Below are 23888 nucleotides of genomic sequence, written 5' to 3' on the forward strand. Positions count from 1 at the left end.
CTGTGGCGTCCTGACATGGAAGCCAACTCATTTTGAGAGAAAGGGAGGAGTGGTGAACTGGCAGAGAGGGATGCCTGGGTTAGAGAAACTTTATGTAAGGAGATGGCCACTCTTCTGCTAGTGATGCACTTCTACATCCAGATTAAAGTACCATAACACAAGGCTGCTGACAAGCAGGTCATGTGCTCCCTCCACCTCCTGCTTCACCTTCCCATTCCCACTGCTCTTCTGCTTTGGGCTTCCACGCATGTCTGTGAAGCTGCATCCTGAACCAAGCTGAAGGACCGATAGCTTCGAACTGGCTCATTAAATAACAATTCCTTTTAACTCAGATTATTTCCCTCCACCAGGTCACTGGGGATCCATAGACACGATCGCTAGCAAGGCAGGCGGCCGGGGTGCAGGCGAAAGCAGGGGACACTGAGGGTGGCAGGAAGGGACAGCTGTGCTCAAAGGAAACACTTGTTTGTGCTGAATTAAAACTATCCAAGGAATGATGGCATAAAACATGATTAATAAATCCTCAGTGTCTCTGCTCTGTCAACATAAAAAGGAAGTTAACTACGCCAACAAAAAACTACAAAATTCAAAGGTGTCAGTAATGGAGAACTTCACCTCCCACCTTCATGTTCATATAAATGCATCAGCTAAAGTAAAACAGAAATCCCATCTTATTTAACTCCACAGATCAGTCAGATTGCATGGGATTCAACCATAGTTTATGATATAGAAACAGAGCTTAAACAAGTTTTCTCTTCTCTTTCTTATAAAAAGATTATGGACATTTTCAACTCATATGCTAATGCAATGTTTGCAATGAGAGTTCATTAAATATGAAAAGAAGAAAGAATCAGAGTTTTGCTGCTTTTTATCATGCTTTATGTAACATTAAAATATGCTACCTTAAAAGCTTCCTAGTGCATTTCACTCTTCCTGGCTGTCAGCAACGTTTCACAGGAAAGCAGCATCCTCCCTTTTTTTTCAGTACAATAGGCACTGTACAGACTGTCACCATAAAAATTTAGCAATATTGTTGCATTTATTTCTCTTTAAAACTCTGCACCTAATAAATACAAAGAAGGTCTTTGTAATCTACCATCACGCTTCTGGCCATCAGCATCTGGTTTGGTTTTGATCTGGAGGGTAGCACACAAGAGCAGGTGGGTGGATTTTTTTTGGTGCTTATTAAAATCTTATGCAACAATTAATATTTTTAATGATGCAAGTTATAATCTAATAATACATTATTTGGTGCTTTCAAAAGAATGCGCACTGGATATTTCACACTATAATTAAAAAGATGTTCCCGTTGACAGGTTACTATTTCTTTTCAGATAGAGCTAAATGAAGACATCAACAAAACAGCGAAAAGAGAGATCAAGAGTAGGAAAATGTGGATTGTCTCATACTTAAAGCTTTTAAAAAGTACCTCTGTTGGCATATTTCTTGTGTTGCCAGCAAAATACCTTCTCACAACGCATTTCCAAATAAAAAAAGAAACCAGGACGGTACATCAACTTGGCAAAGACATTCTGCAAGCCAGGCAGCCTGACTCACAAGCCTGCCTTAGTAAAAGGAAATTTCATGGGGAATTGTGTGTAAAACACAAGAACTAACGCCCAGGCTGTGCAATCTCCTTCCTGGAGTTTTCATAACTTGACCAGACAAGACCCTGCACAACTGCCCTGGCTTTGAAGTTAGGCCTGCTCGGACCAGGGGCTGGACCAGACAGCCTCTGGAAGGTCCCTTCAAACCCAAATGATTCTGTAATTCTCTCTTGCTCCATCACTCCCAGATACAATTCTGCTCCTCCAGCCAGCTGCATCAGGCATGGGAGAGAAAGCTGATGGAGCTACAGAGCAAGCAGAAACACTCTTCTAGATGCACTCTGTGTTTAAAAGAGGCTCTTTAAATCACCTATTTTCATGTTAAACTTTCACCAAAACTTCTCCCCATCACATCACCCAATGTGCCAGGTCTCAGCTGCTGAGGAGCCGATGTACCTCTGCTGCCAACATTACTGCAGATAATAGTGGTGCCAAACTCGGCCTTCAGCAACCCACATTTGTCAGAGATTAAATATAATAAAAATTTTAAAGCAGACAACCAATTAAACAAGTGATTTATCTCACGTGGCACTACCAACTACCCATCATGTAGATGTGAGTCCAAATGCTTTATCTCTGGTGTCAGGCAAAATCAGCGTGGTTAGGTACTTGATTTTCCCCAATACACGCTCAGGAGCCATTTGTGCCCCCACAACCCTGCGGCAAGGATGCTCACCTCTGCTGCAAGAATTGTAACAAGCAGCAGAAGGGAAAAAATATCCAATATTGCTGCAGCTATTTCAGTGAACACAGATGCAGGAACTTCAAATACTCAGCAAATCAGTTGTGAATGATGCTGACAATAAATAGCTAAAAATATCAATACAGACTATATATATATTATCGAATAAGAAAATCCATTAAAATCTTAATTTATTCAGAAGCAATTCGCAAATAAAGAACTAGTCTTATAGATTTCAGTAACTACAGTAATTTAATGTTTCAAGTATAAAAAGACAAAAATTCAGTGCTTTGATTATGATTTATGAAAATACCTCACAGTAAATTGCATCAGTTTACTTTACCATTTGAAAAATGCCTATATTTCTGGTAACTCTTTTTTGCATGACCTGCATACAAATTATCCGTGAATTGCTTTACAAGTGTGCAAAGGTATGCTTTTAATGGCCCTGTTCTTTAATGTCCCTGCTCTCAGAGCGCTCCACTTTTACTACTGCTTGCACAAAAGGAAGGTCACTCAATTTCCCAATCCTTATTCCTAGAAGTAGCGCACAGTTATTCCTTTTAGGTACAAGACGTTGAAATTCTTTACTCTTTGTTTCCAAGAAACTGATTTTCTTATTTTGCAGAGACCGACTGACCTACTGGACAAAGCACCAGACTGTTCAGCATATGTCAGTTTTATTCCTGAACCTGGTGTAATCACAACCTTCAGCAAGTCATTGCCCTTCCCGTGCAACGGGAATGACCATGACCACTCTGGTCTGCAAAGCACTTTGCGACCTAATGGTAAAGACCAGCTACCAGCAATGGGCTAGAAGCACCCAAGCTCTCTACCACACAGCCCCACTCTAAGTTCAAATACCTATAGGACATTTAAAACACAACAAATCATGAATAAAACCGCCAACTTTTGCCTTTCTTGCCTCTGAGGTTTTCCAGAGAGCGGGAGCGGCCTGCAAGCTGGGTGAAGAAGCTCTGGTTAAAGAAGCTCACATTACAGTCTTACCAGTTTGAGAATCTGCAGTGCTGCTGTTTATATTGGCAGCACTCCATTACGTGACCTCTTCGGAACAATATTAATTTCACTGACAGTGGCTCTTGGCACAAGCAGGTGGCAACCTGCTACGGACTGGATAGTGGGAGTTCTTAACCACTTCCAGAAAAACAGCTGTAATTTACTTCTTTGTAGAAAAACTGTTAAAGTTTAACTATTTTAGGTTCATGAAGCAGTCAAGACCTCACTGTACAAAGAGATTAAAAAGCACTCAATATGCAAGGGAAGAAAAAAAAAAATCATTCCCTTGGATCACACAAGCAGAGTTGTTCTAGGAACTCCTCACCTGTTCTCGGCAGAGCCTCAGCACTACCTGGAGCTCCGCTACCGGCACCTTCAAACAGCCTGCAGAATGGGATCACACTAACACCGATAACATCTTTTTTGTGCTTGAAAACCTTTGGTCTGGCTGTTGAAGCAGGAACAAATGAAAACTCAAGTGCATTCCATCTCCAATGGGAGGTTTGTTACCTCTGAGATGGGGAGGGACTTGAAAAACAAGACAGTTCAAGTCTCTGCCAGTGTGCCAGAAACCACTGCCCTCCTCTCATTCAGTCCTGATTACTTAGCACATACAGTAGCATGGGAAGTAGTGTGCAATGATCATTAGATATGAACAGGAGTTTAACACATATGAACAACCACTAAAAGCAGCTTAGGTAAATTTAGCTTTCACTAGACTGAGAAATAGAAAATATCATAGACACAAAAGACAGATGAGTCTTGTAAATTTTTGGACATGGAAAAACAGCTCAAGTGCCAAGTACCTAACACAAGTTTTACTTAGTATGACAAGATCATAACCAAATAATATAAATTACTATATTATGCAAATTAAGCTATTAAGAAAGAAAAATACGTGCTCATAAGGTCACAGAAACAGCTCAGGCATCTTCAGACAGTAACCTCCTTCACTCATGTACATAGGTTCAAGAAAAGAAGAACACAGCCTTTGAAGTTAGGCAAGACTTCCACCCTTAAGCATCAGATTGCCTTACTGACATTCTTTATCTTTAGTTTTAATTACCCACCTTCCTTCTGATATATCTATCTTTATTTTCATTCTTTATTCATATAACAATTGTTTGCACACATTCCAACCCTAACATTCTGTGATTTGGTAGTACTAAAGCACATGGATATGTCACATCATGTCCATGCTGCATTATTCTGAATTTACACGCTGTAAATTTACTCACTGTAAACTCAACAAAGTCTACAAGTCCTTCTTCCTCCTGCTATGGAAGTTTGATCCCTCTGTGTGAGCACTGGGGGTTTCTTTATCTCTTGAGATTTTCCAGCTCGTACCAGTGAGTTTTCTCAGTTTGATCTACAGTTTTGAAGGGCAGGACCTTGCTCCAACAAGAGACCTTTGAAAACATCATGAATGGAACTGGTCCTTATAAGGGTTTTACACATTCATCATCTATTTTCAAGACAGTGTGGGCAAGATAAGACAAGGCCCGCACAGGTGATCCCTGCATCTCTCCTCAGCTTAGAATACAGATGTTCAACCAAACTCAAAGCCACAAAATTTAACAAGCTGCTCTTGTGAGATTAACACCCTTCGTGATGATACCCCACCCAAATCAATAGAAAAATGAAGTATCAAACTGTGTTGCATTAAACCTTTTGTGGAGAAAGTATATATGAAAAAAAAAATATTTTAGGCAGCCTAACTAAACAAACAAATAAATAAATCTTCCTTCAATTTGTCCCACTTCAGTCTCTTGTCCCACATGAGGTCATTAATCCTGGTAATTTGCCAGCCCTCAGAAAAAAAGTCTCCAGCAAAATTAGACCTGGTGTTTAAAGCATAAAGTTCCTATCCCTTTATTTTATTCCTTACATGCATTAGGAGGCCTTTAAACAATCAGAAAGGCAAAATTTTCTTTTACAAGAAAGGCACTAATATTTAAACAGAAAAAAAAAAAACCCACTCACAATTTGAGAATCAAATTATTAGAAGATTTTCCTATTTTCACATCTGATTATCTGAATTAATTAACCTTTAGTTGCATTTGCAACTATTATCTAGTTTTGCATCCCAGCAGAAGTCCTGCCATATGATGTCTACATCCTAGTCAATCTTATTCCCATATTCAAAGGCATACGCAAAAAAAAAAGGAAAAAAGTGCTAGAGTCTAAACTAGCATTAAAAACATGTGCGCAGTGGAAAAAAGAAGTCCATAGTATTACAGCAGTGCAGGGATCTGAGGTGAATTGTATGTTATGAAGTTGAACATACACGCCTGTGTAAGATGCGTCTCTTGACAAAGAGAGTGAATTCTCATATGATTTCAACAAGATCTGTGTACATCAGGTGCTGTAAGGAAGATAACTCCTCCACAGGAACAGGAGTCCACTAGATATGTGGATAATCCAGAAAACATGTATCAGAAGATCATGCTAAGAGTTTAATTGTACTTGGCACAGTCCAGTGAAACTCTATTAAGAAGCCTTCCTACTCAACTGATCATAAACTTTTGTTTTAAAACAAAAGTCTTTTGGCTTTAAAGCTGTGGATGACCCTTTAAAGGCTGTTTCAAAACATACATGAGGCAGTAACCACGGCCTGCACCTGCAGAATCTGAAATAACAACCCAGAAGAGTACCTTGTCCCTTACTGAAGACAGCAGTGGTAGACCTATAACTATTTTTAAAGAAATACCCATTAGAACACGTAAGAGAGAAGCAGAAGGACACAATGTGACCATAAGCATGCTTATCAGTTGTGTGAACGGGGCATATAAAAGAAAAATAGAATAGCCTCTGCATTACTCACAGCCAAAGTATAGCTGAGCACATCCTGAACAAATGAACCTCAAAGAGCCAGCAGAACAGTCTGCTGCTGCTGCAGTACAATCAGAGGAAAGAACTCGCACATCACTGCCTTTCTACAGGGTCACATTTCCACCACCTGAGGACAGTCAGGCCGGGCAGCCAGTGCTAGGAAAAAGTGCATTTGAGGAGCTTCTGACCACCAGACTAAGCAGCAGCTCGGGCATTCTCTGTGCTACTTGTAGCTGCATCTTCCTTGTCCTACCACACACAGCACTGTCCAGGGCTCTTACAGGATCCTCCTTTACATGTCCAGGTAAAGCAGCAATGCAGAACTTAGCCACCTTCCTCTGCTTCACCACGAGTCCTCACCCCAAGATCCTTGAAGGGGTGCTTTGTCCCATGGAAATAAAAGGGCCAGAGATAAAGACTGACCACATTTTTTCAGCTCTAAGGGAAAGAGAATTAATTTTCTACCTCTTTAATATTCTGCATCATAGCCAACACTGGCAACATCGATCACTTCAATATGCTGTTATCCTCCTTCCACTTGCCCACTGTATCCTGGTTACCAGCCCACCCAGATTCAAAAGTCAGTAATAAATATCATTTTAAATCAGTAAATGTTTTCTGACCTACGCAAAGTCGGAGGCAGGAGAGAGATGAGGAACTGCTGTCTTTAAAAGTTGGTTCAAGCAATACGTCCATGGAAGATGCCAAGTTGTTAGAGAGTTGACTGAAATCAGGGAAGTAAAATGATCCAAAAGATTAATATACTGCAGTATTCCCCACTGCAGTGATTGATCTGTCAGAGCCTAGCAGACATACTCTACCTGTGTTTCTATAAACACTAACAAAAAGCAAGATGTCAGTGACATCCTAACAGTCTGCTGTGACACTCAGTCTGCCCTCATCAATCCACCAAGGAAGCCTGGGCCAGCCTGGATGCCCTACCAGAGTGGGTAATACCTGTTCAGACTCTTCCAGCCCCTTCACAATTACAACCTCAAAAGCCTGGCCAGCTCGATAGCTCATTCTGCAGCAAGGACACCCGAGCCATTGGTTAAACTCCGGCGCTAGAGCAGATTGACTGGCAAATCACCACTTACCGTAAGAGACCTTCATTTTTAGGCACACTGTCTGCAAGAACCCATTGATTCTCACCCCCGATCAACTTGCTCACTGCTCCATCCTTTCCCACTCCAGATTTTTAGAGATGACTTCAAACCACTCCTTGTTTCAGTGGAACCATCGCCACAAACCACATGGGCTTCAGCAATTTCACCTAAGCCAGCCTAAACCTATGAGATAACATATCTATTTGGTCACCTCTCAAGTGTCAAAAGCAACTGTAGCAAAATTAAATGGAGTTTCAGCATCTTCTGGGTAGGTAGATGCACACACAGAGACTTCTTTGAAAAACAAAACTTGCAAAAAGATTAACAAAAGTTTTTTCACCTCTAATCTATTTGCTGCCTTTTCTCTGTGCCATACCATAATGTCTGTTGGGGTCACTGGACACACCAGCAGAAGTTAAGCACAGAGAGCCTCGAGGACACCACTCCTGGTCAGTAAACCGTTGCCTCGGAGTTAACATCTCTGCTCTCTCCACCAGGATATCATCAAAGGATCAGATGGGTTCACAAACAACAAAGTAATGGGAATGGGAACACTCTGGGGTTTGGAAGATTACATGGGAGGTTTGTTTGCGTGTTTTTAGCGTGCCTCATGCTTGTTGACGTTTTTAACTTCTCCACTTGTGCCAAGAGATAACAATGACTAACTTCGGAGGGAAAAAGTCACAGTATAAAGAAACAAGCATACACATACTGAAACTGCAGTTGGCTCAGGCTGAAAAGAAGATGACTCACAGATCCTCAGTATTTAGCTTTGTTTCTGAAAGTCAGATAACACCGAGAACCGCTAAAGCAAGGGTTGAAGATTCAGTCTGATTTCTTGCTTAACTCAAAAAAGAAAAAAAAATCCAAAAAAAATCAGGTTTCCAGTTTCAGAAATCTCACAAAATTTACCATTAGCTCCTCAGTGACAGGGGACAGTTTTTAATGCAGGTTTATAAAAAGAAATTATTATTATCTCTGGATAGCTGCTTTGGAATTATTTTTATTTACAAAATGGAAGAATGTAATGTTTCCTTATCCAATCCCATCACCCTGCCATAAATTTTCCTGTAACATGTTTTGCCATTAATAAGCAGCTGAAGCAGGTCCTTTTCTACAGCCACAATAAACGGATTGTCAAAGAGCATAAGTTTGCATTGTTTTTAATAAGACTGCAACTTCAACTTAATAGCAGTGTTGCTGTTAGCTACACTTTGTGTGCGTCCATTTAAGATAGAGAAGTCCGCTCCAGGGACATTTTGTGTCCCTGTTTTTAATAAAGAGCTCTACAGGTTAGAGAACAGCTGTCTAATGTGACATTCTTCAAAAATCTTTAGTGATTTACCTGTTAGATAGTTTTGTTCCTAGCAAGAGTTTTGCCATAAAGTTGCCTGAGCAGAAAAATACATAAAGAAAAACAAAACAAAAAAACCCACACACACAAAAAACCCAAACCAAAACAAAGCATGCTCTTGCTTTCCCTGATCTTTCTTCTTTGATATATTGGACAGGTAGCTACTTCTTAAGAACGTATTCTCTACTCCATCACTGCAGTTTTTAAAGAAAATATTGATAGTAGCAAAGCCAAAAGATACTCTTGCAGAGTCCTGCTCAGAGATTCTTTGAAAAGCTGTTGGTTACTAGTCTGTGTAGAGCCTTCCAAACAATTGTACGCCCACTGAAGAGGAGCTTCAGTAGTCATGAATATTCTCACATTCCTTACAAGAACAGGAAAGCCTTTGTCAAAGATACTGTAACAAGGTCAAGACTGACATGATATTAACTGGTTTTCTTGTGTGTTCAGGGACCATCTACACAGTAATACTCGACAGTTTTAGCTCCTACTTCAAGAGAGGTAGTATAGACTCACCCTAACACACAAAACTCCTCAAGAGAAGCTAAAGCAGCCTTTACTGGAGAGACAAAAATGTTGTAGTTGATCAAGCAATAGCAAAGTAATAAAGGACAAGAACAGGATTAAACAGGCTGTTTTCATTAAGAAAAGGAACATACCCCAACATTACGTCCTAGGCCGAATGCTGTTTAATAAAACATATTTGCGATGTCAGCATCGAGATAAGCAAATTTTGCTCATACGATTTTGGTTAGTCACAATCAGAACTATAAACAACTTCAGATGGACCTAGTCAAGGTTGGTGAGTGGACAACTCCATGTTAAGTTAGGTTTATCCACAACAAATGCAAAGTAACACCCATGGAATGAAAAAAACACTAACAACTTATATGGTTTTAAATTAACTATAGCAACTTAAAGAAAGCAACTTGAATGACTGTGAAGACATTTCAGTGAAGAACTAATCTGTGCCGCCAGGAACTCTAAAAAGATAGCAAGTTATTAGGATGAAAAGCCTACATGATGGAAAGAGGGAGGAAATTGCATGATTTATATAAATCAGCGGCGCAGTCTCATCTAGAAATTACATTCAGCACAAGCCATCACAAGTTCAAAGGGACATTGCAGAACCAGATAGAGTTCAAAACAAGGTAACAAAAATGATTACAGCATGGAAAGAGTCATCTAGGGAGACTGGGATTGCTTGCTTTAAAAAACAGCTGTAAAAAAGGATACATAAAAACTAACTGTAGAGGAGTTGGAAGTTACCTGCCTCATAGGACCACCAGAAGGGTCACTGAAATTAAAGATGGGATATTCAAAATTGATGAAAAATAAATGCTTTCATTAACAACAGAATAAAACAAAATGTATTTTTCCTTCCCCTGTAAAGTCATTATCACCAAACCCCACACACAAGCTCTGTAAACACAAGTTCCAAGATGAGCCTGAAGCCAAAATACTAGCCAGATTCATTAAAAGGCTGCACTCATATATGCACAACATAAAAACTGTAACTAGAACAGTTAACAGTAACAACCCCCAAGCATCAGAATATAAGGTATCTCTGCCTATTTGAAGCCAGAAAAGAAAAAACACAACGTGGAAGGCAGACTATACAACATTTGCCCACACACTCTCTTGAAAGCATAAGAAACTATATTTGTGGCTAAAACTGCTACCTGTTTGATTAACCTTAAAACGTACGGATATAGGACTAGATGAACCATCACCTTAACCAACTACAATGTATATTTATCTACACTGGCTTCCTCTCAAATAATTTTGTGGGTTTGGTTTTTTGGGGTTTGTTTGTGGTTTTTTTTTAATAAAATATGTAATGTATAATGTGAATATTTATTGCCACATTGAATTGCAAATGATCAACTAAAAAATGGCACCTTTTAAGCAGGGCTTCAGCTAAATTCTCAGTTTATGCATACACTGCATGAACTGAGGATAGACATCTCAATGGAAAATAAAACAAGAGACATTACTCCTGCTATTCAGCTTGGAGACTCACCAGTTCTAATGCATGTCCTGGCAACCTAAGAGACCTATTGATTTGCAGCCATTCATTCAAGTGCAGTGAAAGCCATAATTAGATAAATAGCTTTGGTAAAACTAATCTGAAACTCATTTGTTTTGAGACTGTCTGTTTAATGAGATAAAACAAGAAATTAAATATCTGCTGAATGCTCCTCTTTGTATCCTTCAACATAATAATAAAAATATAAGGAGGTTTTCATTTAACTACCATTATTATTTGCTGTATTTTATGTATTTTGTTCCAGCAATTGCTGTCAAAGACAATTACAGAGACACTATTTATGAATGACTATGGTCTAACAGGCTGACCAGTTTTATCAGTCTCTTTCATACATGTGGATACTGAGGAACAAGGAGAACAGAACTTTTAACCATTTGTAAAGAATCTTCAAGCTGCCAGAGTACAGCTTTAAGATGGTATGCATGGCATAAGTTTTTAAAGTATCAAAGTACCATTTTTTGAGCATGATTATGACATTCTTTGTGAACAGAAATTAAAGTGTTTATAAAAATTAAATCTAGCAGGATTATTATATTTTGTTTCTTAACTAATTTTTTCCAACAAAATGCTGAGGAAGACTACTTCAAAGAATTACTATGCACAAATCAGTGCTAGTGTGGACAGATCATAGAATCATAGAACAGTTTGGGTTGGAAGGGACATTTAAAGGTCATCTAGTCCAACCCCCTGCAATGAGCAGGGACATCTTTAGCTGGATCAGGGTGCTCAGAGTCCCATCCAACTTGACCTTGAATGTTTCCAGGGATGGGGCTTCTTCCACCTCTCTGGGCAGCCTGTGCCAGTGTTTCAGCACCCAGATGTTACAGTTTATCCTCGTTAAGCCAAAACGCACTTAAGCTTGGGATAGTCTGCATCCTCACCTTCCCTCTTTGGCAGCTAACTATCAGATTCTGCTTTTGTTCTTTTAGGACTTGCATCTCCCATGAGTTTCGCCATCCTTAACAAACACCACAAATCTCAGCTTGTCCTGCAACACAGATTCAGCAGCAGACTCACAGCCCACACCCCCACATTTGCTTTCACTGCCAAGAGGCTTCAGGCGCTGCAGAAATGACAAACCGCAACAAAGCGCTGGATTGTACACGAGTGGGGACCCAGAGCAGATCTAAAGGATTCTTTTAGTTCATTCCTTCAGCCATCCAGTAAACAACAGCTTTGCGACTTTCAGAGCTAACCATGTGTGTGCATTGTTTTTCTCCCCTTTCCATATTTTAAAAACCAATTTATGCATCACTGAAGTGCATTCACCTATGGGACAAAATGGAGCATCTGCTTCACAGTGTGCAGTAGCAGTCTATGACAGCAAGTGATTACCACATCCATCTGAAATTACAAAGTGTTTTAGGATCACTGGGTCTAACTCCTTCAGCCAAAACTTGGCCAGAAAACCACAATTAAATGCTTATCATCTTAAAAAACAAACAAACAAAACCTAAACACCTGCTCTTCCTCCCCCAAGGCACATCATAAATTCTTGATGCTCGCAAGCAGTCTGGACCCCAATTTTCTGTTTGGTTTGGGTTTTGGGGGGTTGTTTTGGTTTGTTTTTTTTATTGGGGTATTTTACAGGTTCTTAATCCAAAATGCAGTACTTCCTCCGGTTCACTGCTCCTCAGTACTGACCTGCAGACACCATCCCACCTACTGCATCACAAAGGACATGGTTTCACATACATTTCTTTTGCCAGTGCCATCACTGCAAGCAGCCACTGCCCCTTGCTTGTTCCACAGTCCCAGAGATGATGCTGACACACGACCTGCAGAGATGCTCAGAAGGGTAAGCTGCAGGAAGAGCTACCAGCAGACCACAATAAAGAATACACATATAAAACCCACCCCATAATTAAGCAATAAGACTGCTGGAGGGGCTCTGAACTATTTCTTTCCTTACTGCTCTAACTCATGTAGCCCATGTGTGTGTCAGTCACATAAAGACTTAGGTATGAGTTCCAGGAAGCAAGAAAAAGCAGGCAGCCCCCCCAAATCAAGGAAAAAAAAAATTGCATTCCTCACAACCAATCTCTTAAAAAAAAAAAAAAAAAAAAAAAAGCAAAGTAGAAATCATCTGGCATTTTAAGCTTTAATGGGTTAATTTAGTTCTAAAACTGAAGGCAAAAAAAATCCGTACTGATGCTATGAATACAGCTCTACTGGTATTTATATAGACTGAAGAGGTTTTTTGCCCAACAATCAGCAGAATATTTTCTTTTTGCACTATAAAAAGTATATTGACTTTTACTCAGTTAGCCTGCTGTGTCCTCTTCAGGAAAATATCTTGTGAAAAAGGAATTCATCAGAGAAAACTGTATAATGTAGGATTTAAATATTAATAATTGACCCTAGCTTAATACAATAGCCATAAGTAGATCATTTTACAAGGTCAGACTAACCCAAGTCAAACCATAAGTTAACTGAGATAAAAGACATCGTGACAATTATGAATAGCTACTGCCTTTTACACCTGGAACTTGAAAATATTTAGATCCTGCTTCCATGGCTTTTACTTTTAACTTTAGAGCCCAAATGACTTCATTTTTATTCTTAAACTTTCGCCGAAAGCACAGACATAATGAAAAACGTTTAAATCAAAAGGTGTCATGGATAAAGTTTATATAGCAGATACTAAAACCAACCTAAAATATTTTACTGAAACAGATCCAGGCATACGGAGCCTACGGGATCTGCAAGTCAGACTGATTTTGGGGGAAAAAAAAAAAAAATTAAAAAAAGAGGTTTAGAAGTTTGTGCACAAAGAGCAGAGCCATGGATGGATGGATGGCCCAGCTAAGGCAGCCCTGAGGGACTACAGAAGAACAGGGTACTCTCGCTCTGTCCAGAGTTAAAAGGTATCCCATTTTATCTTCAGTCCTACAGCACCATGCTGAGCCCCAACCAATGCTACGGCTCTTTTTCTAAGCATTGATATAAAGCCCTGGTAGAAGATGGCTCACATCCCAAGAAGACAACTGTGTGACCAGACGTACAGCATCTGGTTGCCTGGTGATCAGGCACAGAAACGCAGTGAGACTCATCTAGGGTCCTGGTTAGTTCAGCAGAGCCAGACCAAAAGTCTGTGTACTGAACCCCGTCGCTTCATACACTGGGTGTCACACCCAGCATTCACCTGCGGCGAGGTCTGAAACCATAGGTGGACAGGAGCACTTCAGCTATAGCTGAATAAGCAAGCTACATAGTATAAGTATAAAGAACATGCACCTTCCTTTCCCATATGTGAAATATTACTTTAACTGTTATATATTAAGGATAAATCTGTTTTATCACGATTTTCTGTGAGTTAGGTTGAAAAGATGGCATATTCTGCTTTCCTTTTTTTTTTTTTCTTTTCCCCTTTTAAAAAGCTATCACTGTCTATTTTCAGCATTTTCATCAGCATAAAAATGCACAGCTTGTTTTGCAATTTCCTCACGGCACAAATGGAATTCAAACCACTGGGGCCATACGAGTAACAACAGCTGAATACAAACCTTAACAGAGTTTGTCATAATTGTACAGTGCAGCGTTGTTCATTCATCGTGGCGGCTGGGAAGTCTAGCATGAATTAACCAATAATGCAGGTTTGCAACCAAGTAAATTAAAACATACAATTCCACAAAGTGAATTTTGTTCATTTCCCTTCAAATGTATAACTAAGGGAACAATCAGCTCACATTTAAATTGAGCCTTTCATCAAGATGCAACGCTAGCAGAAATTTTCCAAATACTCAAATACATTCCTTCTAATTCCAGCGGAGCTGATCTTAATTCCTACGTAGATTTCCAAGCCACACACAGCAGCACCGCATCTGAGGATCTGCAGGCTACATCCCTTAGAAACAGGGGCAAAACCAAAAGTGAAAGTTGCGAGATCCTTGTTCAACCAGAACTACAAAAACACGCAGGGCTGATCGGTATCTTCTTTCGGAATCCCTAACTGAAGGTGTTACTACAAACACAAGAAAAGCAGCATTTAAAGACTGAGCACGGGCAAAATTAACTCAAGGTATTTGCAGCTTGAGCTCAATTTGCAGGGTGGGCAAGTGGTAAGAAGACAAGACCGTGGTTTATAGCAGCCGATTGTGGGTCAGAGGGACTTACCAGGATGTGCTCTGGCCAAAACAGAGAAACGAAACAGAACCTGTCCCATAGCTTAGAGCAAGCTGCTGCTTTTTTTCCCTGTGTCAGGGGATCAACGTCAACTTTATGCACCTTCCATGGAGTACAAGCCACATGATGGCATCTCTTCCCCACGCACTGGCAGCGGCACCTGCTAGGGCTGCACCTGGACCTTCCCAGGGGTGCTAGAAAGCAGCCGAGATGTCAGTCCAGGCACTGCCAGCCTCACACTCCGGGCCAGCGTAAGGCCACAGGCAATGGGCATCATCCTGGCAACCAGACTAATCCCCAGCCTCAGGCAGAAAAAGAACTTACTAGGTTACTTCTTAGGGCAGAAGAGCGGGTTTGCCTTCCATTTCATTCAACTGTAGTTAATCAAACCCAGGCATAATTTCTCAGATGTCATAACACATGGGCTAATTAAGAAGTATTCTCAATTTAGTAATTCACTGAACACTGACTATGAAACAAATTATTATGCAAATAAACACAAGAGAACTGAAATTCCCCACCAGCCACCATGGCCATTGTCACCAAGTTATTTTACTCACTACTCAACATTGCATGTATCACCAGTCACAGAGATGACAAGTTAAAGGATACTGTGAAAGACAATTATCTTAATCAAATACGTTTAGCAGGAATACATAATAAACCTGATTACAATAGGAAAAATTCAAGACTACTTACCACGACTATTTTTAGTCACATAATAACTGCCAAAGTGATGAGGGTATTAACTTACTGAGTAGAACCTCTATGGCAGGCTTTAAAGCAAAATGTCGTCAACATCAATCAGAGTACTTCGATAATACTTCTGACAGTAGAACTTTTGATTCGCTGAGCCAATCTAGTACTTCTGTGGGCTGATTTCAGCCAGTACAGCATCTACACACCACAACACTGCATCTTCTTAATGCAGGAGAAACTGCAAAATTAAAGCCTCTCTAGTATATATAAACATAGGTACCACAGCAATTGTTCTTCTGATTTTTTTCTCCTCTTTTCATTAAAAACACTCATCAAATGAGCATAAAGGCACTGATGAAATATGCTGATGGCACAAAATTGGAGGCATTGTCAAAACAAATGTAAACAGAATGGCGTACAGGAAGATGAGGTGACTTCGAGAACCAGAATATTAGGAAAAGCATGTAACTCAGCAGCAAGAAATACAAGGTCACTCTGGCACTACTAAGATGAAGAGCTGCCAACAAGGATATGGACTGCTATAAATGTCAGTTGTTGGTGGGAAGATTACCCGAGTACAAGGCAGATCTATATGCTTGGCTCAATCAAAATGAGCCATCAAACACCACCATAACATAGCTATGGAAAGAAGGACGGGAAATTCTGAGTATTTCCAGCAGGGAATTTCTGATGTCCTGGCAAAACCTCATCTACAACACTATGGCTTCCCCAATGACAGGATGAACTGGTTAGAAGAAAGTAACTTGAATAACATAAGCAACTGAAAGCTTCTTACAAGAGTTGAATAAAAGTTTAGCAAAATGTAGGATACTTCATTTAATTAAAACAGATTGCATATAATTTGATTTTTTCCCCCTGCCAAAGAAGAGTTGTCTCCAACAGCATGACAACTGCCAATGCCAGAATATATGATAGATATCTCTAATACACTCCAACCCTCCAGCTATTTTCAGCTTGGGAACCTTCTGTGCCTGATGAGGATTATGTATGTTCAACACATTTCCTTCCATGAACTTCTCCAGTCTCACCCTGAACTCATGTAAACTTTTAGCATCCTGTCTACGTTTAGCCTGTACTCGGGGCAAAACTGTGACAGTCGCTCTATCACCCAACAAGCCCTCACCAGCCAGGGAGGGGAATTGGGAAAAAAAAGGAGAGCAGACCCACGAGTAGAAGTGAAACAGATTTAATGAAACACCACCAATACCAACAGAGATAGACAGAGTTACACTCAGCCAAATGAATATCCAGTCCTCACAACTGACCAGAGAGCAGTCCTCAGGAGAAGCCAGAGGAGGAGCAGGAGGAACCCCACAGCTCTCTCTCCTCAGCAAACCTGGACATTATGGTGTGGGCTACCCCTGTAGCTCACTCAGGTCAGCTGCCCTGGCTGACTCAAACTGCTAACGGCCTGCCTGGCATGGCTGGGACGGGATTCTGTCCCAGCCAAACCTGGACGCATCCATACCCTAACTCCTGTGGTTTGTTGTCAACCTGTAACCCTACAGTCAGTTTACATGCTAACTTACACATACAGGGAAGTTATCACTCAAAGCAGAGCTAAGGTGAAGACAGTCTGAGAACATTTGCCTGGCTAAAGACCTCTAGGAACCTCACAAAATTCATTACAGGGTCTCAGAAGAGAAAACAGTTATGGTATCTCTCAACTTCCAGCAAGCCAAAAGGCATGTCCCATGCTGAAGGTTTGTACAGGACAGCAACATCTTTCACAATATCAAAAGTAATGCGGTTTGACACCACGAAGTCCAAAAGGTTTTCCAGCTCCGCTACTGTGACAGTGAGCAACATCCAGGCTCGTGTTGTTTTTTAAAGGATTTTTGGCATGATGGAGTGACTGCTGCACTGATGTGCCTGCAGGGCCTTGTCACTGGTGTTCTGGGTGCTTCCAGGGGCAGGGACCCATATTTCATCACTAATTACAAGAAAAAGGGGAGGAGATGAAGACATCTTTGGCAAGCACCAGGAAGAACAGCAAAGACAGTTCATGACCAAAATACTCATGCTTACTACATGTGCGCTGCTTAACACATAACTCAAGGAGGCAAACTGGGAAACAGAAGGGACCCACTTTCCAAAGATTTTGAGAAAGCACGTGGCAGAGGGGAACGGTTCCACGGGGCAGAGCGACCCACCACAACAGATCCCTCCTCTGCCTCTGCACAAGCTCTGATCATTTTCTGCTGTTTTATCCAGCAGAAACAAAGAAGCACCAAGCAGAGAATGAGGAGTAAAACTCACACCTCACAGCTCACTGTGCAACTGCAGCCTAACCCCCAGCGCCATCTCAGACATCTCTGCTGCACCTGCCCTAAGACCAAATTTAAGAAAAAACACTGTCAGGGACAAGGCTAATGTCCAATTCGGAGTTCAGGAGCTTTAAAAAGAGGAACTAGAGGTTACTTTTATCTCTATGACTGAACCAGCAGCATGTAGTGGTATTTACCTGGCTCCATGGCACACAAACATGCAAGCAGGATGGCTACCGCAGCTTTTCTACAAGGTGGTTTTCCACCTCTGAGTTCTTCACGTGTATTAAAATTGGACATATCCTAGCACAGAAAGCCAAAAATACCCACTTGTACTCCAGTTTTTGGGTTCACTGAGCTGAGAGGGAAACGCTTATTTTGTTACACTACGTTTTCAATTATCCCCACCTCTGGCCACTATTTTCGGGTAGTCTAGTGCCAAGGACCGAGAGGCCCAAGCAGATTTAAAGAAATTATTCCACCCCATAATGGTTTGCAAAATGTATTCAATTTTTTTTTTATACTACCCTCTACTATGCAATGCTTTCCTCCCCTCTGCACCACGGGAAGTATTTGAATAGCATGCAGTGAAGTACATCCTTAAAACAATTACAGCACCCTTAATGCTTCCATTATATTTTATTATCCATAGTCCCCAAGGATGCACACATGCAGATTATCCCTGCTTTATAGATGAGGAAGCAAACTGCACTGCAGGCGGTCCCTCAGCAAGTCAGCATCAGAGGCAGAACCCCTGCTCAGGGGGTCATAATATTTTTCTAGGAAATTAAACAAGCCAGAATTTCAGCTGGTCAGCATTTACTCGAAAACAGCTCACCTAAGTGAGCAACATTCCTGATGAAACCAGCTGGACAAATAAGACTCTCAGCTTGGCGTTTGAACAAACAAAAAAGCACAAAGAAAAAGTCACTGGAGAGGAAGATCAGACTAAATTTTTTTTTTTTTAAGCGATAGGGGGAATGGAGATTTCATAAGCAAACAAAACCCTCCAAAAATTAACTTCGAATTAACTTGAAATATTTTGTTGAGGTGAAAAAACAGGAATCTTTGTTTCATATTTGTGTTACTCAACCTTTCTCCAACCTTATTTTATGACTTTTTAAATTTAAGAGTCATGCCAAAAGGGAAAGTATAAAAAAATGCTGCATTTTAGTATTCTAACACATATCTCTCCCAAATACTGTCATTTTCAGGGTTGAAGTTACCACCACATTAAACAGAAGTATGTGAAAAGTGTCATGCCCCTAAAATTCCATTTCTGGGGGGAAAAGACGCATGCAGCGGACAGGAATCAACACAAGGCACTACTAGCAGAGCCAGGCTACTCCCTGGAGAACCGCACGTGTGGGAGAGACCTTCCATGCACCCCAGGCATCCACTTTGCTTCTACAGGGAACAAGTGACATTAACACCACTATGGAGTCCTACCACTCCCTGCGCGTCAGAACGCCCTGGTGGGCACCTGCATCACTGAATCATTCCAGCTGCAGGAGAATCCCTGCAAGCCCAGAGATGGCAGAGCACAGCAGTCCTGTTCTCCACACTGGACCAAGCCACTGGCCACAAGGCCCTGCTGGAGCCACGAAGCAGCTCCACGCAGCATCGCCCACTGATCCAAGATCTGCTGGGTTGACTCCAGACTGCCCTACAAACTCACCATCCTCCCTCCGGCCTCCTTCCTACCAGGATACAGACAGTTTGAGAAAAACTTTGCAAGATGACCCACAGGGCACTGGGAGGGGAAGCCACAGACGACACCACCACTAAATCTGTCATGCTGTGTTTGCTGGTCCATAACGTGGCACATCAGCAAAGACAGGCAGAGCCTCAGCTGGGACCGTGTGAAGCAAGATGGGACCAAGGCTTCAGCAAGCACATCTGAGGAACTACGTGACCCAGGAGCTACCCAAGCTTCTCACCAGGGTGTTAACTCTCCCACTCCAAATATTTACAGAGTAACTGTTGTACCACTCACTTGTTAAATTCTTTCAGTAGCAATGAGGAATAATCATGAGGATAAATCTAAGCCTGCTCTGCATGATGTCTCCCTGAAGCATCATGAATTTGTTGTGCTAGAACAGTATTTCAGACCTGTCTGCAAACAAACTCCGTTACCAGCAGCAGTTCTGCACTGCTTCTTACCTCCTCACTGCACACTTACTCCACTTCTCTGGTTGTATGCTTTGAAATGGAACAAATTAAACTCAATTCAGAAAAGTTCTCATTTTCATTGCAAGAAAGATATCTGTCATAAATATCCTGTTAGGGCAGAGCAAGACTTGGCTCTTTAAAATGAATTGAATCTCCTTAGCTCTGTGTTCATACGGACACTTGTCAAGTGGATTACTATTTCACCCACACAATAAAAATCATCAGGCATCTCCATACAGAGCTGTCTTTACTAGTCTGTTAAACTCACTCAAGGAAAGAAATTGATCCAGAACAGATTCTGAATCAAACTATTACTCAAAATTAGCTATTCTGCTGTAAATTTATATACTACCTTAATCTTGTTTATCTGTCTTGCATGTATATCTCCTGAGAACAAAACATTCACCCAGGAAGTTTGGTTTTAAATTCACACCCTACTATATTTCACAACAACTTCCCCGTACAGAGAAAGCATTTATTTATATGGTCAAAGTACTGCAAAGTTGACGAGGGTACAAACACACACCACGCTGACTTCTCCCCACTAACCCCCTGCACACATATTTGTCAGTGCATCAAAACCACACCGCAGCTCGCTTGATTCCCCATGTAGACAAACCCAACCCTGTGCAGGTAAACCCAACCCCTTCATTTCGCCTACTCAGATGGCGGGTTGCAGTCCAGTTTTGGCCTGCCAGTAAGGTTTGCCGTGACCAGATGGCACTCCCAGCCCTGTGATACGGCTCCAGTCACAACTGGGAGATTTCAGAGGCACGAACGGCCGCTCACCACTGCAGTTCCCAGCCACGACGGTGTCACGCTGTACTTCACCAGGGCACTGCCCACCCTGTAAAGCTGTACCACCAGCCTTTCTAAAAATAAGTGACCCTGAGTGAAATTTGGCCAGGGATTTCCATAATGCCCAACTGACCCCACGGCCTCAGTCTCTGGAGGCGCTCCGAGACTGGGGACCAGCGCACCCAGAAAGGCATTCCAGCTCCAGAAGCTCCAGGGCACGTTGAAGTTCGCGACTTTTAACACGCGTTTGCACAAGCGCCCGAGCACACCTGCGCAGCATCTCCTGCCAGGCGGCCGCATCCATCGGCCCACGCAAGTTCTGCCACACGGAGGGGAAAAGGAGGGAAGAGAAGAGCCACACGAGGAACCCGGCGATGGGGACAGGGCCGCGCACTCACCCTTACTGATATTTCATTTTTTCTACCAGAGGGGGGCCGAGCCCGGGGCCTGCCCGCGGGCACCCACACCCGGGGGGCTGCCGAGGTGCCGCCCCGCCGCCGCCCGATCGTCCTCCCTCCCTCCTTCCCCGCCGCCCACCCGGCGCCCCCCGCGGAGAGCCAGCGGCGGGAGCCCGCGGGCCGCCCCCCACCGCGGCCCGGCCGGGGGCGCTGCGGGCGCCGCCCCGCCTTGCCCCGGGCACCGACAAGGCGGGGGGGGGGCGGCCCCGGCGGGCTGGCGGCGGCGCTGCCCCGGGCCGCCCGCTGTCTCACTCACCCGGCCGGCGGCGGCGGCAGCGCTTTTCCTCCGCAGCGTCAACCCGCTCCGCAGCAGCGCCGGCAGCTCCCGCAGCTTCTGCCGCAGCTGCACCGGCGGTGGCGGATCGTTGGCTCCGCCGCCGGGGCTCCAGCTGCGGGCCGGCTCCGCGCCCTCACACGGCGACGGCATCTTCACGGAGCCCACGGCCATACCGCAGCATCCCTGCCGGGCTGCGGCGCGCAGACCCGCTCTGCCCGCCCGCCTTCCCCTCGCGTCGCCCCAGCCCCGCTCCCACCCACCGGCAGGCGCCCAGGCGGGCGGCACGCAGGCAGCCCCCCGCACGCACCGCGCACCGCCCGCACACCTTCCCCTGCCGCCGCCGCCGAGCGCGGCCCCCGCACGCCGCGGCCCCGCCGGGCGGGCAGGAAGGGCCCCGCCGCCGCGGGCAGCCCCGGGCGGCGCAGGAAGCCCTGCCGGCCCTGCACCTCTCCCGCCCCGCGGCTCCGGCAGTGATAAAGTGCAGGTAATGAGGAGGGTGGAGGAGGCGCGGGCGGGAAGAGGCAGAAAGTCCTGTTAACTCCTTTGCGCTCGGGGGACCGCCGCCCGGGCCGTGTCCCCTCCTCCCCCGGGGGCCTGCGCCCAGCACAGACCCCGTAACCCCGCGGGGAGAGCACGGGGGGACAGGGACAACCCGATCGGGGGCGGCGGGTCCCAGCCGAGGCGAAAGGGGTTCAGGCTCCCCCAGGGGCTGGGCGGGCAGAGGTGGTCGAGGCCGGGCTGGAGGAGGCCCCGAGCAGCCCGGTGTGATCCCGGAGCTGAGCCTACCTGGGCTGGAGGCCCCCCAGGGTCCCCACCTGCCCGAGTCACCCTACGAGCCCCTTTGGGGATTCTTTGCGGCTGCAAGGGGTGAAGATCTTCCCTGCTCCCTGCCCAGTGGATTCCTGACTCAGTGAGGGGTTCTGTCCTTCGTGTCAGCGTTGATACTGGAGGAACTGAGCGGTTCATCCCAGGTGAATGACACTTCCAGTCAGTCCAGTAATCCCTGGAAGGGAACCCTCGATGCCAGAAACCATTCTCTTTGGGTAAAGAAGAAAGGTACATTCTAGGCACTCATCTAGAATCCAGTACCTTGAATTATCAGCCTTTATTTAGTCTCCAGAGTCTGCCTTTTCTACCTCAGTGGTACAGGTGCTGCTTCCTTTCTGCCAGATTCTCTTGTCGTCGATTTAGATCAGAGAACTGAATGTAAGGTGGGGCTGCCTTTACATATATCTTGTGCCTCAGAGCTACAAATAAGGCTGACCTGCTCTTCCAGGTTGAATTCACCAGTGCCCAAATGTCTCAGTAAGTGACATTATAGTCAAGCCAATCTGACAGACATGTCACAGAAAGCTGTCGTCTTGTCCCAACTAAGAGGTCCCACTGGTGTCAGGGGCTGACCCTAATACTCCTCCAGCCCCGCAGGGAAGTGGCTTAACTATGAAACTAACCTTGCAAAAAAAGCAATATTTTTTTCCCTCGCTGATGTGCTCCCTAAACCAGCTCCGCTGGGATCACAGAGGTACCCATAGTGGAAAGAAGATGGCAGATGTGCCCAGCCTGTGTCTGAGGCACAGAATGGCCCCTTCCATCATCAGTGTCACATTGGGTTATCTGTCACCTGAACGCAGCAGTAGCAGCCTGGCCTTTTGGCTACCCCGACCTGACAGCAGGCTGCTGCAAAAAGGTGATCCTGCCTGCAACCCATGGATGTGTACTCCCTTCGTATCCCTTGCACGGGATCTGGTAACCATCTGACTCTAGTCAGCTGATCAATCTGGTGGAAAAATAACACCTCAGAAAATAATGAATTTTCCATTGGCCAGACAGCTGAATTGATCCACCTTATGACCACACAGCCACAGGATCAAGGAAGGCAGAAACCTGGAGATGAGGGAAAGCAGAACTGCTCCTTTCAGCAGCCTTCTGTCATTAAATCAGCTTAACTGCATCCTGTGTGTATGACTTCATGAGCAGCACGAACCAGGCCAACCCAGGCACTCGTGAAAAGGACGGGGTTTTCTCCAGCCATATTCTGCTGCCACCTCCTTGCTGCTGATACCAACAATCATTGCCCATTACGTGAGCCAAATCTGAAAGGTTAAGTGTAAAAAAAAAATCAGCTCTTCTAGCGGAGTGATATGGCCTGTTGTATGATGCCTGTTGCTGACACAAAAGACAGAAAAGGGACAGGAATGTGTCAGCCCTAACTTAGATGAAAAGTGTGCTGCAGACCCCTCAACCCCAAAACGCCAGGGAGATCCGTGAGCCCCATTTGGTAACATCAGCACCAGCCCTTTTGCAAGGGCAACTGGGATTATGCCGTAAAAATGCTTTAGCCAAGGCCAGGCTGCATAATCAGGCATGAGGAACACGAAGAGCACTGGCTGTTCTGTGCGATGCCTCGTGTCCCAAACATTTCT

At 43.8% G+C, this 23888-nt stretch overlaps 1 protein-coding gene across 1 annotated transcript in view; it reads right to left on the bottom strand.

The window, feature by feature from the left end:
- The window catches only part of RAPGEF5 (Rap guanine nucleotide exchange factor 5), a 157686-nt gene extending 136050 nt beyond the window's left edge, over positions 1-21636 (bottom strand). The window contains exon 1 of the mRNA XM_086468129.1: positions 21445-21636. Coding sequence (XP_086324255.1) covers positions 21445-21636 — 192 coding nt within the window. The remainder of the gene's footprint in view (positions 1-21444) is intronic.
- Positions 21637-23888: the final 2252 nt, after the last annotated feature.

This window comes from Leptosomus discolor, chromosome 7 (assembly GCF_034619465.1).
Source record: "Leptosomus discolor isolate bLepDis1 chromosome 7, bLepDis1.hap2, whole genome shotgun sequence".
Lineage (NCBI taxonomy): Eukaryota > Metazoa > Chordata > Aves > Leptosomiformes > Leptosomidae > Leptosomus > Leptosomus discolor.